The sequence below is a fragment of the Fulmarus glacialis genome, unplaced genomic scaffold (assembly GCF_000690835.1).
Source record: "Fulmarus glacialis isolate BGI_N327 unplaced genomic scaffold, ASM69083v1 scaffold2769, whole genome shotgun sequence".
Classification (NCBI taxonomy): Eukaryota; Metazoa; Chordata; class Aves; order Procellariiformes; family Procellariidae; genus Fulmarus; species Fulmarus glacialis.
Window position 1 is genome coordinate 20,948 of NW_009235003.1, and position 16,824 is coordinate 37,771.

The following is a 16,824-nucleotide window of genomic DNA, read 5'->3' on the forward strand; positions in this document are numbered from 1 at the left end:
AGTATAAATACAAAATACGAGGAAAATTTTTTCTTTTTTTTTTTTTTTTTTAAATAGCACAATTACTCAAAACCATCTGTAAAAAGGAAATAGTAACATGGAGATTTATGCAAAGGTATATAAGTAATGCCCAACATTTTCCAAAAGGGAAAGTGATATTTAGCTTTTGAAAAGTGGTTTGGATTTTCTAGCTGGTATGTTATTTGGAATACAGCTGCAAGGAGAAACATCACTATCTTTTTGACCTTTGAGGATACTCTTTGCTGTTGAGTGATTTTCTAGATCTCTTTGCACAACTGGCTTAACTGCGTTGTTGTGGTTTGTTTGGAGTTGGTTTTTTGTTTTGGTTTGGTTTTTTACTGCTAAGAATCACTCTCTTGCAAGGAAAATTTTGCTGAGAATTGTAGTAGCAGAGAAACAACTAGCGCCCTGAAGTCCTAGAAATAACTCCAAATTAATACCTTGTAACTGGGAGCAGAAATAGCTTTTCAGCTTCCGACTTGCAGCTGAACTGGTCATTTCAGCAGAAGGTAGTATTCCCTGCGCTGATCACCCATCTGTGTTTACACAGCAATTACTAATACTTTGCTTGATATTGTGTACAGAGTGCACGGGCCAGTGAGACAGCAGAGTTGTGTTCTCAGTTGCCATTATCTTACATAATTCACAACCTTTAAACCTATTTTTTCAGTTATTAGCTTTTAATGAAAGATACGTTACTGGCCTCTTTCTCACCATATCTGGAGTTTTGAACTAACAAGATAAATTATCAGGCGAAGCATCTTCTGTGTGTTAATAGGTAATTTTTTGGGGAGCATCTCCCTCATTTTACTCTTGTGTCATCAGGCTAGATTTGCCAGCAAATTGCAGCTGTTTAGAAACACTTCAGGGATGTTGATTATGCAGCTGCTACATGTGGACAATTCCCTTTGCCCTCACAGTCTGACAGTGATCTGGAGAAGCCTTTTCACTGATTGACTGGACCTCTTGCTCTCTTCCTGCACTGGACTGCAAACCGATTTGCCTGAGGCTGAAAACTGTATTTTCACTTCACCTTGGTCTCATGTGCTACTTAAGCGACCCTCAACTTCCTTTGTGATGAAACTCTGAAAATGTGGTATTTGCAAAGTTAGCTTTAGCCAAGTGAAGCTAAACTTCTGATGCTTCTTGTTTTCCCAGTAAAAACAGACTCCCCTCAAAAGAGTCCATGACTGATGTGTAATTTAGTTCACTATTCTGTTGTTGCTCACAGTTAAGCATCTCCCCCAAGAGTCCAGGGAATCCAGCCAAGTGGAGGACGTTAGTACGATGCTTCTTTTTTCTTGGCAAGCCTGTTTCTCTGTGGCAGTCTCACAGAGTATTTAAGAAATCGATCCTTGGTGAGAGGGTTTCCAGTGTGACTGAGTTAAGGTGAATGTGCCCTACACCTGTTGGAGACTCTTGTCTCCAGATTCTTGAGCCAGATTCATACATGAGCTTCATCTGGAAGATGCTACTACTAAAAACATCCTTTTCACAATTGTAAGACTGTCAGTACAGAGCAGTTCTGTTGTGGGACATCTGTTGTGGCAAACTCGGTGGAGGAGCTGTGAAACCAATCCCAAATACTGCTTTTCTGCCCACTTTCCTGTTTGTTGTGCTTCCCAGTTGACTTTACCAATATTTACTTGTAACAAGTAGTACAATCACAGGAGTTGCAACAGCACAGATGCAACAACAGCATAGGTTGCAACTCCTTATTGGTATGTCCAAGTCTCTTAGATGATAGGATTTTTGCTGTTCAAAAATTCTTACCCATAGGTCTTCATATACTTTAAACACATTCAGGAATAAAGTCAGGTGTGAAAAGACTTTGCTCTCAGGCATCAGATTAAATAATCAGACTGATATTCATGAAGTCATGCAATATATTTGAAATTCACTCTTCTTGCAGGCTGCACAGGCTCTGGGTGTATCTCCACTTTCTACTATATCCTATCTTAAGCACTCAAGAGAAGATGAAATGCTAGACCAACCCAATATGGAAGGTGAATTTCGGTAAGCTTAAACAGTAACCAACGTGGCCAGTACGCCTTCAAGTAATACAAACTGAAATCCCATGTCTGGAAAATTATCTTGGGTTGTAAATTAATATAATATTCTGCAACCTGCCAAACTGTAATAATACACATACATTAATCCGACAATGAGTATGAGCTGGCTGCAGATATGTATTTGGCACTGAGTTTGTTTAACTGAGAGATAGAATTGAACCTGGAAAGAAAGGAAGGGCACGATGCACGTTCCTCTGCTCTATCAAATCATAGTTCTGAGCCAATTCAAATACAAATAAGAATTGATAAAGCTAGATTTGTCTGCTGAAAATGAGGAAAGCATAGGGTGACTTAATAGGAAGCTAAGGCCAGAATATGAATTGATTAAAAAATACAGGCTGAACTGTTTATGAAAAGTGAGATTAAATACAGACTTCTTTACTGCAAGAGGACAAAAATGTAGATAGTAAAATAAAGTTGAAAAGAATCTTTTTGGGGTGTGGAGAGATACTGGTCTTGCCAAGCACGTTTTTTAATTGTGAAAAGCTAATGCTTCTATTCTCTGTAGGAGATGGATGCAAGTGTGTATTCTGTGTGCAGGGGAACACTCCGGGGCATAGTAAAGACTTAGTTGAGAGAGGATTATGAAGCAGGCAAAATGTGATTCACCAAAAAAGAATACATATTTCTTTCAGGGTGTCATCACAAGAATATTGTGTAACTTCTGAGAAATTCCTGACCTAGATTTTCCTGTCTAGGGTGTTTTTATTTTTGTTGTTCAAGTATTGTTTGGATAACAGTGAAAGTTTTGTGCAACACCCTGGGGAGGGAGGGGCGGGGGAACAAAACAACAACCCTGAATAAAGGGAGAAAAGTTTTGGGAAAATCCGTGTTAGCTGTGGGGTTGAGATCCTCAGAGATCCTTTGCATCTAAGGAGAAGAGTGGGAAGTTGTGGGAAGGAAGGGACATACGTGACTTTCATCATGTTTTACACTGCAGGGCCGGGGGTGGTTGAGGGGTAGTTCTAATCCCTGACTCAAAGTAAGTTACAATAACTTTGAGGTTGTTCTGATTTGCTATAGCAATGCAGTGGAGCATAAAGGATGTCTGAGATTCTCAGAGTGCCCTGTTCTACCTGAGAAACCAAAACCAGAACAGTTTTATGCCTTGTGGTGATTTCCTGAGGCTGTGAACAGAAAAGGTCTTTTGAGCCCCAAAGACACGCTGTTCAGTACGCTTGCAGGAAAGGAAGGTACAAGCGTTCTCTAGATCTTTCTCTTCTGCAGACATAGTGTCTTCAATCTCAAATTACTCAATTTTTGTGCCCTTCTATGTCTCAGACTCTGGAATGCAGCATAAGCCCCATGGTATTATGCTACTTTTAATTAAATACACTGGAACAAAATGTTGTTAATGATAAGCAGACGTGAGGTTTTGTTTAAGCACATGTCCAGTTGCTCCTTGAAAGAGATAAGAAATTGCAACTATATTTCCTTCAATTTATTAGATCTGTCAGAGTAAAAATAACATCTAGGATAATGGCACTATAAATTTTGCTTCTTCATTTGCAAAATGATTTATGATCCTTTTATTTGCCCAAACGATTTCTATTAAAAGTTGAGATTCTCATTCTTCAGCATTTCTCTAAATTCTAAATCTAGACCGAACTTTTAGACATGAAACACAACAATTGGCATACAAAATAATACCTCTTTTGGTAGCTGTCTCATTTCAAGCAATTGTTGATTGAAAATCTTAAATTTTCTTTAGTCACAGCTTAAATGAATGTGTTCTAATTATTTGAAGTAACCTGAAAAGCTGCACTTTCGAACCTGTCCCAGAGCCTGTTGAAGTCAGTCTTTCTATTTAATTCACTGACATTGGAGTGAATTAGGCCCTTTCTGTTTAATTATCCCAACTACAGGCAATGTTGATTGGGTGATACTCCTATCTCATTCTCCAAAAGAAGGATTTTTGGCAAGAAGTCTTCCCTTGTTAAAATCAGATACTGCACAAGTTGAACATCTCTGGGATCCTGCTGTCTTTTTGTTGGGATCACCAATAGAGGAAATATTTTCCCTTAATTAAGATGTGAAAAACACTTGTAAGGTCACCTTGTCATGGTGGTGAGGTTTGTGATTGCTTTGTAGTGGAAAATAATGGAACTCCCTCTGGAATCAGTGTGCGTGATTTAAAATATAGGATAAAGTGATGTTGGAAAGACTAACTTACAAAGTGAAATCAAATGATTGAAGAGAAATATACAGCCTGCATTCCTGAGCTATTTATTTTTTGTGCTGAATGGTAATAGCGGAATTGTCCTCTATGGCAGGAAAGAAGAGTTTTTATTGATAAAAATTGTAGAACCTTAGTATGGGTGATTCATTAAATTTTACTGTGTATTAGAACAGAACATTGCTAATACAAAATTTTAATTTAATAAAAAAAGTTGAAAACCTAGAAAAGTACATAGGTTTTCTTATTGTTAAGGATTGTTTTAATAATGGAACTGTCAATGTAAACTTTCTCCATTTAATACTGTGAGAAACATGCTGTACTTTTAGTTATGTTTTATCACATTTGCTCTTGATTCAAAAAATCGGGCAGAATATCATGCAAACTTTTAACACACAGGAACTTTGTGATCTTGACAACAAAGCAGCTTCAAGGGTTTTGTGTTGGTTTATTACTTTAGACTGAACTGCAAACGTGAACCTTTTTTAAAAACTGAAGACAAGAAATTACTACAGTTCCCTGGAATAATTGCAATTTAAAATTTCTGGAATATAAATTTAGAAAACAAAATCTTCATCTAAATTTCATGCTCTCTTTTAAGCTGTAAAAATGTAACAAGAAACTTCACTGTTGGCCCCAATTTGTATTTGTGCTTCAGAATCGTGACATCTATTTGGGAGCACTCATAAATCTGTCAAACCTGCACAACAGAGCAACACACAGTGTTGTTGCCTTGGACTTTTGGCAGCATCCAGGAAAGAGGAGGAATTAAGATTTGTTTGGTTTGTTTTGCTATGTTGTTTTCCCTGCCAAGGGCTTCTCATTGCTAATATGCCAGAGAACTGAAGTAATTTTATTATTCATTATTGTTGATTTTTGGCCTTATAAAATGTTTACAACTTTTATACACATTTAATAGTTTTAACCCCTCTCTCTGTTTTTAAGGATTAAAAAAAAAATATTCCAGACTGTTGCTATCTTACTTAAATGGTGTTAGGGTGTGGCCTTTCTCTAGGATGAATAAAAGAGACGTCGTCCTTTAAAACACCACATTCATCCTCTTCTCTTCCAAATAAAAGGTGTGTTTGAATCCATGCCTGTTTAGAAAGGCCTCAGAACTGAAACTTTTTACCTGTTTTGTATCTAACTGTTTTTAATTATACTTTTGACAAAAACTGCCTCGCTGTCCTGAACCTGTATCAATAGGAGTTTCGTCATTTACTTCAGTGAGAACTAAGGGTCGGTAGGAAGTGGTAGACAGAAATCCTTGTGTGCTGTTGATGATACCAGTTCAGTCATTTCTTAGTTGTTACAATCAAGCTGTTAGCTTGACTTACAGGGCATAGTGTTTCTATGTAATGTATTAAAGCTACATACACAGCAACCTCTTGAGTCAGGATGAAGCAGTGCTGCACAGCGTAGTGGATTTCTGTGTAGCATGACTGGAAGACAAACCTGACCTTGTGGTAAATTCATTGTGTATGTGGAAATTAAACAGGGGTCTTGAGTTTATCCTGCGCTTGAACTATCTTGAAGCCATCGTGGTTTCCCTTGTTCTTGCTATGAAAGACTGAAGTATTTTCAAAAACTGGCAGTACAGATTCTTTCCAGATGTTAAAGAAACTGCTTGAAGTTAAATGGACCTAAATAGCAAGTGATGATTTTTACTTATTCTTTTCATTATATCAAAATGACAAAGAGACTTACCAGTTCGTCGTAATTTGATGGCAATTTGTAAGCATACGAATAAGGAAACAGTAGCAGCTGGGAATAGGAGTGAATCGTCAAGTATGCCTTGATTGTAGAAAGATGTTCACGAATAAAATCAGCCAAAGCCTTGGTCTCCTTTTCAGACTCAGGTGCAGAGCCACAGTAAGTGGAATCACAGGGTTTTTTTGAGGCCCCAAGAGCTGGGAAGAAAGGTGAATTTAATGAATATTTAATGAAAAAAGTTGGTTGTTAGGAGAGTCATGTTACACCACTTTTGTAGATAAGCCTTGGAAATCCTACTGACACACGTGCCCTATCAGAGGAGAGAATATTTTATTGCATAGTTCAGACACTGGGCAACATGACATAACATTAAATAAATATGCCCTGTACAGTGTGCATAGTTGGAAGAATGCGAGTATTGATGTAAAGCCCTATATTATGTAAGTGATTTGGGATATTGATTTGCTTCAGCACTTAACAGTCCTCTCCTTGCATATCTCCCCCATTTCTAGGACGCTTCCAGGAAACAGCCAAGTGGAAACCACCTCTCCACTGAGTGAAACCAACCAAAAGAAAACTCTTTCTGTTGCTGTTCTGAACTCATAGAAGTGTGTGTGTGTATACATGTATGTAAGCGTATGTATATGCACGCATGTGGGTGTATATATATGTTCATAGCAGTAGCCATACTGATGGCGCTAGTAACCAAAGTCTGTTTTTTGTCCAAAACTGCCCCAGAAATTGGACACAAGCTAGTCCACAATGCTATACCGGTGGTCTTCACTCAAGCTTGAGCTAGACCAACCATCAGGTAGGGAAAATCCATAAGTAAGCATCTTGGCTATCGCACCTCTGTATGATCACTTGCAGCTATTGTTAGGAGACACTTACTGCACCAGCCAGCATTAAAATTCCTGTTGGGATCTGTACCAATGCAACGGCTACCAGCATTTTTAGAGCGTGTCTTTCTCCACATGCGGTCCTGAAATAGAATGGTGAAGCATAGATCAAAACTAAGAGAAAGTTCTAACAGTTGATTTTTCCAGCAATACTCTTCTTGAGAAATAAGAATGTACTTACATTTGTCCAAGTGTAAACGTAACCATCAATATTGACAACAGGCAAAACATAGAAGTCCAAGCTGTTGAGAAGTGTGGTCATGAAAGTATCTTTTCCATAGGTCTCAACAGCCTAGTTGGAGAAAAGTAGAAAAAGCTGATGATGCCTTCAAAGATCTGTATCTCCTGTGTGTATTTAAAGGCCTGGGTCTGGATCAGGAATTAATGAATGTGGTGGGCAAAGTCATCCAGGTCACTCCACCACGTGAGATGGCAGCTCTGTGATATTACATATACTTAGAGGATTTATACTGACTCAAACCACACTGCTGTTAGAAAGCCATCTCGTTCTGGTAAATAAATTATATGGTAAAGCAATGTTGATTCTGAACAGGATGATAAATCACTGGAAAGAGATTCCATCTACTAGCTTCTTGTTTAAAGACAGAGTAAAGTTCCTGTCCTTATATTCTCCCTACATACTGTCACCTTAAAGGTTTGGGTTTATTTTATGTGAGAAGGAAAAATCATTATTCCCATTTTTTATATGTGTTGGCAGAGAAATTTCATCAATAACCAAAATAATAGAGAATATTTCCAAAGAACATCCTTACACATTTCCAGCGATAATACTGTGGATGTACCTATTCATAGGGAGGCAGATTTTTCCCTGCACTTTTCCAGACACATACGTGGAATAACAAACATAAGAACTCCTGCCATAAACCTGTATATCCTGATTGTTCATGGCCTGGCACTTTGTATGCATGTTCACAGATTTATATCAGTGTCGAGGGAGCGTACAATGATCATGGAAATTTGCTCCAAGTATGTTACACCCATGTTTCCTTTACTCTACACAGACATAAAGGACAACACAGGGAGCAATGCAATGGAGAAAAGCATCTATTGTCCTGTAACTAGCAAGTGGAAAGGTTGGATGTGGAATCTAGAAAAGCAGTTTCAGATCACTAGAACTTACTTTTTCCTGTTTTGTTTTTTTATGCTTGTTTGGTTTTTTTTTGAGATACATACAACAATCCACCTTGCTCATGTTTTTCTCTAGGTTTTTTTTTTTTACTTTTATGTCTAGAAGCAATCCCAGGTGAACTGCTGATGACGCTCAGAGGACTGCGCTTTTAAAGCACTTCTGCCTACCCACACTTGGATCCACTGAGCAGAGCCACTGCTGGTGTCAGGTACACCCATGAATTAAGTGACCAGACAGTGAAAATGACAGCTGTAGTGACGTGAATTGCTAAGAGAAAAATGGTAGCGCATACTGTCTGCAGCCTTATTAGGAGATAATGAAATCACATTCCCATTGACTCCACTGATGTCACTTTCAATTTCCACTGCTCCCTACACAAAACCGCATGGCTGTCTGGTAAGACTGAGATTATACTTGCCACCAAGGCCTCTGCCAGTGTGGCTCACTCATGTACCTTGGCTTTCCTTTACTTGGGTTTTAAATTCCAGCTGCTGCTTCTGGGTTTGTTTTTTTTTTTAATCTTCAAGCAGGAATTCTTACAAAATTTGGGATTCAGTCAGTGAGTTCTTCTGCTAGGTTTATTGATCTCTCCCCGCTGAGGGGAAGTATACCTCTTCTCTGTAGAGAAGACTGTGCAGCATTTGATAACCCCACCTGCTTTATAGCGGTGGTGGTGAGAAGGAAAAGACAAAGGAGATTAAATTGTTTAATTCAAGTCCTAAAGTATCCCAGCGTGAAGTGAAGCTAATTTCACCTGTGCAGCTCTTTCCTGAATGTGGTTTCATGTTTTAGAAAACAATCTGTACAACTTGAAGTGGCAGTTCAAAGGGATGTATATGCATTTCCCTCTTCCTGAGTGGAGTTTAGAGAGCTTCATCTATACGTATTCCTCCTCTCTTGGGTACATTTCCTCAGTGCACTCTGTGCTTAGCTGAGGGTAGGTTCCCATCCTTTCTGCTGCCCTACTGAGTAAAGCTGGTTGCAGGGAATACAGCACCTGATGCTGTAGGAAGACGGCTGTTCTGGCGTGCATTCAGATGCCTTCTGATGTGCCCTTGAATTTCCTTATTCCCTACTCCTTATGACTATGTAAAGAACATGACTATGTTTATAGTATTACTAGACCTGTTTGCTTGTCTCTCACCTTTCTTTGACTACAGGTACAAAAAGGAATTTATAGACTGTGTAAGTAACCCTTGTAGTTGTCAGTCCCTCTTACACATGCTTTTAGGTAGTCTTAAGCTGCTGAAAGATTACAGGTCCAACCATTAAGATCTGGTTTAAGTAGTTACACCCTAACCATCTGAGGTGAGAGAAGGGATGTGCAGACAGGTATTTAGAGGTGAAAAAGCAATCTGCAGTGGCCTCAACTCTTGCTGCTCACTTAAGATTTTCTTAAACAGAGTTGCATTTTGTAAAATATTTTTTCATCATTAAGCATACTGACTTCTTTCACAAACCACTGGCAGAAAGCAGGGGAGATCCACTCTCTTGCATGGAAACCACAATCCATAAAGATGGCTGCCTTATTTGGACCACTTTTTCCCATCTAGGAAAAAAAACAACAAAAACCCCAGGTCTTGAACAAAATAATTTGTATGCAGAACAAGTCAGTCAGCTTGCTGACCTAAAAAGTTAAACTTTATACAAATATAGCATTCCTTGATTAAATGGAAATCTATGGAGTGCTTTCAGCTGTAGCTGACCATGATATTCAAGCTAAAACAATAGACTCTTAATAATTCCATTTTTATTAATGTAGATAAGCTTCCCCTCTCCCCAGTTATTTGATTTATTTTCTGTAATGTCTATAAGGGTCAATCTTGTTTGCTTGACTGATATATTATTGTAAATGCTTATGCAATTTTGGGCAAGTTATCTTTATCCTTTCACCTCTATTAGAGTCATCGTATCTTGTTTATTCATAACAGTTATGCCAAAAAAAAATATGATGAAGATACAAACAAATTTGTTGCCTATTGCTAGAGAGACTGACACTTATAGATCCTTTTAGAGTAAGTGGGTTTACAAATGGAGAGAACATAAAGGTAGATGATCATTCAAATAGCTCTCAGGAGCGTGGTTAAATTTATATGGCTGAACTTCTAATAATTCATTATGCCCCTTTTTAAAAAAAAACTTAAAAGGTGAAAAAATCATAGTAGTAGTGAACAAAATGTATTGGATTTTCTGCAAAACATATATTACTATCTTAGCATCGTTGGTGTTTTAATAGACATCATAATCTTGTGGAGATTAATAGAGGAAAAGTCTGGCACAAAGAAATTAAAGCACTTACTTTGAGAAGGTACATTGGCCGTCCTTCATATGTTTCCCCAATTACACTGCGAGAGACAAGGTCTGGGTTCTGAGCAGCAATATCAGCAGTCCAAGCAGCTATCTGTTTAATAAGGAGGTTAAATTTACTGATATCTCTGTCCTCAGGTCCAGAGTAATTAATTCACAGACTTCAAGCCAGAACAGTCCTTCTGAGCATCTAACTTGACCTAATATTTAATAAAGTTTGTAGATTTCCAATAATTAACTTGTACTAGAGCTATATGTCTGAATTAAGATTTTCTAGTATGAATTTATCTAAACGCGTCATTGGAGTATGGCTGGTGGATTACAAAACCCTTTGAATGCTGTATATATTTATGAATGCTGCTATATATTTATGACATTTTCAACCCTTAAATTCTCTTAGCAAAAGAAAACTGTTTTTCTTGTTAAGCTTAGTAGATTGAATGCCTTAGATCTTCTACATGTTGTAATGTTTTACAGTTTCATGGCTTTTATTCATTATCATTCTTGAATTACTGACAGAAGTTCTGGACAGGGATTTGTAGGAACAGTCCACCAATGCCAGATACAAAAGAAAGAAAATCTCCTTCATTCTGTTTATTATTTAAGGGAAGTAATAACAGCCTTTATTATCTTAATATTGGAGCAGATTCCCTTTTTTACATGTACCTTCAGAAGCTCACAAAAAAGTTGTCACATCCACACAAAAAAGCATGTCATGCCCAAAGAGCTACCTATGAACTCAGAAAAAGACAGGAAGCAGCAGACAGATCTAGACAAACTGGCAAGAGAATACTAGAAATAGTGGTTTTTTGCATGCCAATAACCTTTGCAGAGTCAGAGGAGCTTTTGTTCTTATTTTTAAATAGCCTTGTAAAAGGATACTTTTTTTTTTTTAGGAGAGTTCTGGTGGAAGAAAATGAATTAGTTCTGTATAGGATCTACAGATACCACTTGGAGAGGAAATACAAATTTTCTTTTTTGGAAAAGTAACAGGTGCTTAGTGGGCAATGATCGGCATAAAAATTGAAGATTTTTGCAAGGAAAGACATGAAAGTGAGATTGTCTTACTTTTAAGTATGAGAACTGTGATGCAATGGATGATAAGTGGCCACGGCAAAGATGTGAAGAGTGACAAGGTCAACATTATGTGTCAGGAAAAATGAGCATGGCTGTGAAAAATGGAGGGAGGGGGAGAGGGGGAGAGCTCATGGTGGAAGATGAAGAGTTAGAATTGGGGCAAGGAATGGAATCAAGTTTTTTAGCAGAGGAGATGAGAGAAGGGGTGAAAAGGAAAGAGCGAACTAGTAGTGAAGCATGTCAGCCTGGTCATTGGATTTCTGCCAGAGTTTCTTTGCAGCACTGGGAGCAGAATTAGAGGAAAGAGGTGTAGGGGTATGGGTTATACAGATTAACTCGGTAATGAGAAATAAAGGAGAAGAGGAAGGAGAGTTTGGAGAGGGAGTTATCATATTAATGGATGGAACAGAAGAAGAAAAGGGGAGAAGGCTGGAAGCATATCAGAAGCCATTTTGACTACAGAGGCTAAGGTACCGAGCTAATAAAGTGGCAAACTTCTCGACTTTACCATTTCCCAGTTGTTGTACTTTTCATAGCTGTGTCTGGCAGTACGAACTTTGCTGTCAAACTGGGCGTCCAGTGCAGCCTGCAGGTTGTCGATCAGAACTCTGCAATAAGGCACCAAGAAAAGTGTAAAGAGAAACATACAATTTGCTAGCAGGAAAGTAAACACCAGGTAGACATTTCAGGGTCTTCCTGGAATTAAGGCTGCACGGATTGTGAAGTGAAATGTGGGGAGGTTGATTTATGCGTTTGAAGATAAGATGTTAGGTTCAAATTTCAACCTACTTCCTGCCTCAACCTTGCTGCAAGAATGATCAAGGAGCAATAGCTTCCTCCTAATTAGCACCTGCCTACTTACTCCCATACTAACAAACCTCCAGGGTGGCAACAGTTTGCTTTAGGAGGAATGGCAATGCTGAGACAGAGTGTGTGTAGAAAATGAGCTCTGGGCTGACCTCATGTTGCCAGATTGCCTCTGTCTCAATAGGAAAAGGGCCCTCTCTTGAACTTACGGCCCCGGAGGACAGTTAGACTGCAGCAACGTAACACTCCCATGCAGCAACCCAGAGATGTTTGCCTGATGAAATTCTTTGTCAAACCAAGTTTCCAAAGTTTAGGTGTGGTTTGAGAGCTCTATTGCAGGTGGCATTATCCATCCTCCAAGCTACTTTACTGCATGTGAGGTGGGCTATTAAAGTAGAACACACAATGGCAAGAAAACCCCAGCATCCTGTCTGGATTGGTTGGATCTCTCCCATTCATCTTTCCCTGGGGCTGACACAAAGGCATAACTCATTGTCGAACATACTCTTGAGGACCTTTTGCTTATATTTCAACCTTGGCTATCAAAGTCCTCTTGTTTTTCCAGTGCTTGTCTTAACATTCTTACAGATCTTACTCATCCAGGATATGTCCTTGATCATTTGTGATTTGGATAGAAGAGCAGGAGGCCAGTTCGTGAGGCACCACCAGCCTTCAGAACAAGCAGTGTAAATGACTACATTGACATGATGTCACGGCACTGCAGCTGCACTTCAAAAGAATTGTAACGGCTTGGGTTGTCACAAGGACGCTCCACTCAAGTTTGTCAGGGACGCCTTCCAAACATTATGGCCTTTGTTGCAATCAAAAGATTTGTGCATGGACCTGAGGGAGTTCATGAATATTATAGGAAAAACTAACACATGTAGAGTAACTCCTCCTTTGCCAAAGAGGAAATTCCACTGAAATTTGATTCCTGTGCTGTATGTGGGTGTCGTGGTTTAACCGCAGCCGGCCACTGAGCACCACGCAGCCTTCTGATCTGGAGTCTGCGGCATTATTGAAAATTATTTTTCTAGCATGTTTTTAGATTCTCTTCCCCCAGTGGCATCCAAATCAGACATGGTTAACATGAGGCCAGTAAGTTTAGGGATGGATATCCTTGGATTTAGCAGATTATAAAAGTTATGTTTAATGAGAACTGTGTGGTGTCCAATGAAGGAGTTTGGTCTGGTGGCAACAACAATGGGGCTGAGAGACAAAAACTCTCCACTCAGCCAAATGAAGCCATGAGAATTTGGTCAACACTGACTTTCAGTGTCTGAGTACATGATGTTAGCAGAATATCCATTACACATTGAAGAAGTCTGATAATCAAGCTGGGCCGATTTGCAAAGCTCAGGTGGAGCTAAAGGCAGACAGCCCCACTCCACTCCGGTCCAAAGTCAACTTCTCATCCGTGATTAATTCTTGCATAGTGACTGGAAGATATGAAGTATTAGCAGTTGCCTGGTCCTTCTCTTTTCTCCTTACCCTTCCATGAGTGCTACTCACGACGATGCTTCCGTTCTCAGCCACGTGTAATGTGGCAGTGTGGTCTATTCCCTCCACTTATGCTGCAGTTGTATTTGGTCATGGAAACTCAGGGCTTTTTTACTTCTCGGTAATATACTTACGAAATATTTAAGCCAATTAAGAACTCTCTCTTTGGAGAAATCCTTGCCATGGATCTGCTGTGTGACTTGAGTAACCCCAAGGCTGTCCTGGGAATCTGTTCTCCACACTCCCTTGGCCCTTCACCCGACAACTGTCTTCTCTTTGTCACCAGTTGGGATTTTTTGCCCTCCTAGGTATCATTCTGCAGCTTAGAGAACTCAGTGGGGAGCCCCTCATGGTGGCCCTTGGGGCTCACCATTTTCTGGCTTCAGTTCCTTGACACTGTCATGCAAATCCATCTGGTGTACTTTCTGGCTTTTTCTAGACCTTTGCTGCATTTTGTCTTTAGTGGGAAATCTTTCTTGTCCCTTCCAGTACTCCAGCCTTGTGTACCGCAGTGAGCTATCACCTTGGGGAAATTCCTGGTAGTAAGTCTTTGCTTCCTGTCTCTTATCTCTATCAACATTTCACCTCACCCCTTTAATGCAGAGCAGCTACAGTCCATTTGAACTGCCATAGGAAAGCGGAACCCAGTAGAGGCATCCACAGGAGGGATGAAGTTTGTGACAGGAAGATCAATTGACCAATATGAAAAGATCAAACATATTTTCCCCAGTATTTAATCTCCTTCTATTCAAAATACAGTAGTGAGAACAAACTTACCTATACTCCACTCCACTTTCTTTCAAAAGATCTTCAACCTCAAAAGACTTGTCAGCTTCAACTCGGAAATCAACTTGCATTTTTGGCATCACCAGTGTGACAGAGTCTGGCTGCCAAAAGTCAACCTGAAAGAAGGCCAAATGAATACATAAACAAATACATACAAACATATGGCTGTGATTTTTAGGTGGGTGTATGTGTGATGGTGATGTTGATTGTGATTAATATACTGAATTTCATTCCTATCCTATTACACTGGCCTGACCTTGTTTGCCAGAAGTATCAACCTAAATTTTAACTGGAAATTGATTAAGAAGATTTTATTAGGCCCTGCAATTTATATGGGAGAATTCTGGAGATGGCAGTGACAGTTTCACAAATGCCAAGTATTCTACAGCATCTGAGTGCATACAGAGTGGTGAATATTCTAACTATCTTTACAACTTCTTTCATTCTTTGTACAGATTTCATTGGAAGTTTTTGCCTATAAGCGTTAGACAGAAATGGACTCCTGACTCAGTAGTAGAGGGACACATGAATACTTTACATAAATCAGCTGGGAAAGACTGTTGTCTGTATGAGTGCTTTTAAGACTCAGTTCACTAAAGTTGGCATGAGGAACCTGTGCCTTCAGAAGATGATTACTTCAGGGTGGACAAACAACAGTGCTATTGCTCTTTCACATATTTTTGCTGAAGTCAGCTTCCTGACCTCTGGATTTAGCGCCCTATTAAAGGCGAATGAAAGCAAAGCTGGTTTGCCAACCTAATGCCTTTTCAGCCTTTCATCTCATGAATGTAAAGGAAATTGAGGCTGGTGGGCATATTCATGAACTATGTGTCTTCAAGTGGGATGACTATTCCAGGATATACTACTACATCAGTCCTGATTGCTTGCTTTGTATTGCAATGGTAGTCCAGGGATATTTTCTTTGCTTAAAAGAAAAAGAAAACAAACAATCTCTTTATACTACACACTTAAAAGCAAGCATGGTATATTAATTTTCTTAATATTGGCAGCACCATTCCAATAATGTATTCTTCTACAGAATACTGTTCCAGCATGCTATACTAGCCTGTTGATGATAGTTCTACACATCTGTACTTCGTTAAAAATACCATCCTTTCATCCTACAGATAATGGTTTCTTTTTCACCAACAGCTATTTTACAACATCAAAGCTGAAGAGAAATATTGAAAACACATTTGCTGTCTTTATTGTTTTTTTCATGTCATTGTGTCTTCATATATCTACATCAAGGTCAGTAAGAAACATGCAGCCTGGTTGGATAGAAAGGAAGCTTTAAAGAAAAGTCAGAGAAGAAAAGATGACATGAGAGACTAGAGGCCAAAGAAAAGTTCAATTTGTTGGGAGTACGGATTTTTAGATTTTTTACATGAACAAAATATTTTGCCTAAAATGGTAAAAGTTCTGGTAGTTGGAATTTCCATGTTTTATCTAATACATTCTTGAAAGCACCCCACACTGAATACAGCATTTCAGATTAACTTATTCTATTAATAAATTCTGGTGGACACTTTGATATTTAGACTGGGTTAACCAGACTTTCTAGGAAGGTATTGGAATGTATTTGCATAGCTCTAGCTTTATCAGTTCCTTCTGAAGAAGCACTCCAGCTGACTTGAATGGAATCAAGATTAGGTCTTTAATTCAGTAGCATGATTTTTTTTTTAAGGTATATGTTAGTTGAACAAAAGGAGAGATGTTCCTTTCAAATGCAATATAGCCCCTTCCCCAAGTTCTTTACCTGCATGTTGCTGGCAAGTGAATTGATGATTTCCACCTGCTCATCATTCTGCGGAATCACACGAAACACCTTCTGCCTGAAAGGGGAGAGAAAGATTGGATTTGAAACAGGTAAGTCAATGGAAAGGCTTTTGCTCATGCAGAAGAAATTGTGCAAATACAAAACTTCATGTCTGTTCTTACCCATCAAAGGCAAGATCCTGTGGGTGAGCAGAAACAGCTGCAGCACCTATGAGAACCAAGAGCGCCCACATTTTTTTTAAAGAAAAAGATTTTCAGTCCTTCTGTGCTGCTTTTATAACGTTTTGTCCTGCTTTTTATCAATTATACACTAGAACAACCCACTTATCTAGTTTATTCCCTTGGCCTTGTTTTATTTGTGTACTATTTATAATGCGTGTTTTACTCCACACTTGTGAAAACAGCTGAAGGTCTCAAGGCGGGCTAGCTAAAGAATCTTGCACTTGAGCTGGATAAAGTCTTGATATGAGAAAGTGAATTTAATTTACTTAGTTCTTTTCTGTTGTATGTGAATTTTGATTAAATTCTTTTTTTTTT

General features: G+C 38.9%; 1 protein-coding gene across 1 annotated transcript in view; it reads right to left on the reverse strand.

Moving 5' to 3' along the window:
* Positions 1–16,520, reverse strand: part of CPB1 (carboxypeptidase B1 (tissue)) — a 20,282-nt gene extending 3,762 nt beyond the window's left edge. Inside the window, exons 1-9 of the mRNA XM_009585814.1 lie at positions 16,450–16,520; positions 16,268–16,343; positions 14,500–14,624; positions 11,924–12,023; positions 10,331–10,432; positions 9,479–9,580; positions 7,063–7,173; positions 6,874–6,964; positions 5,977–6,179 (exon numbers count right to left, since the gene is read on the reverse strand). Coding sequence (XP_009584109.1) covers positions 5,977–6,179; positions 6,874–6,964; positions 7,063–7,173; positions 9,479–9,580; positions 10,331–10,432; positions 11,924–12,023; positions 14,500–14,624; positions 16,268–16,343; positions 16,450–16,520 — 981 coding nt within the window. The remainder of the gene's footprint in view (positions 1–5,976; positions 6,180–6,873; positions 6,965–7,062; positions 7,174–9,478; positions 9,581–10,330; positions 10,433–11,923; positions 12,024–14,499; positions 14,625–16,267; positions 16,344–16,449) is intronic.
* Between the last annotated feature and the right edge of the window lie 304 nt (positions 16,521–16,824).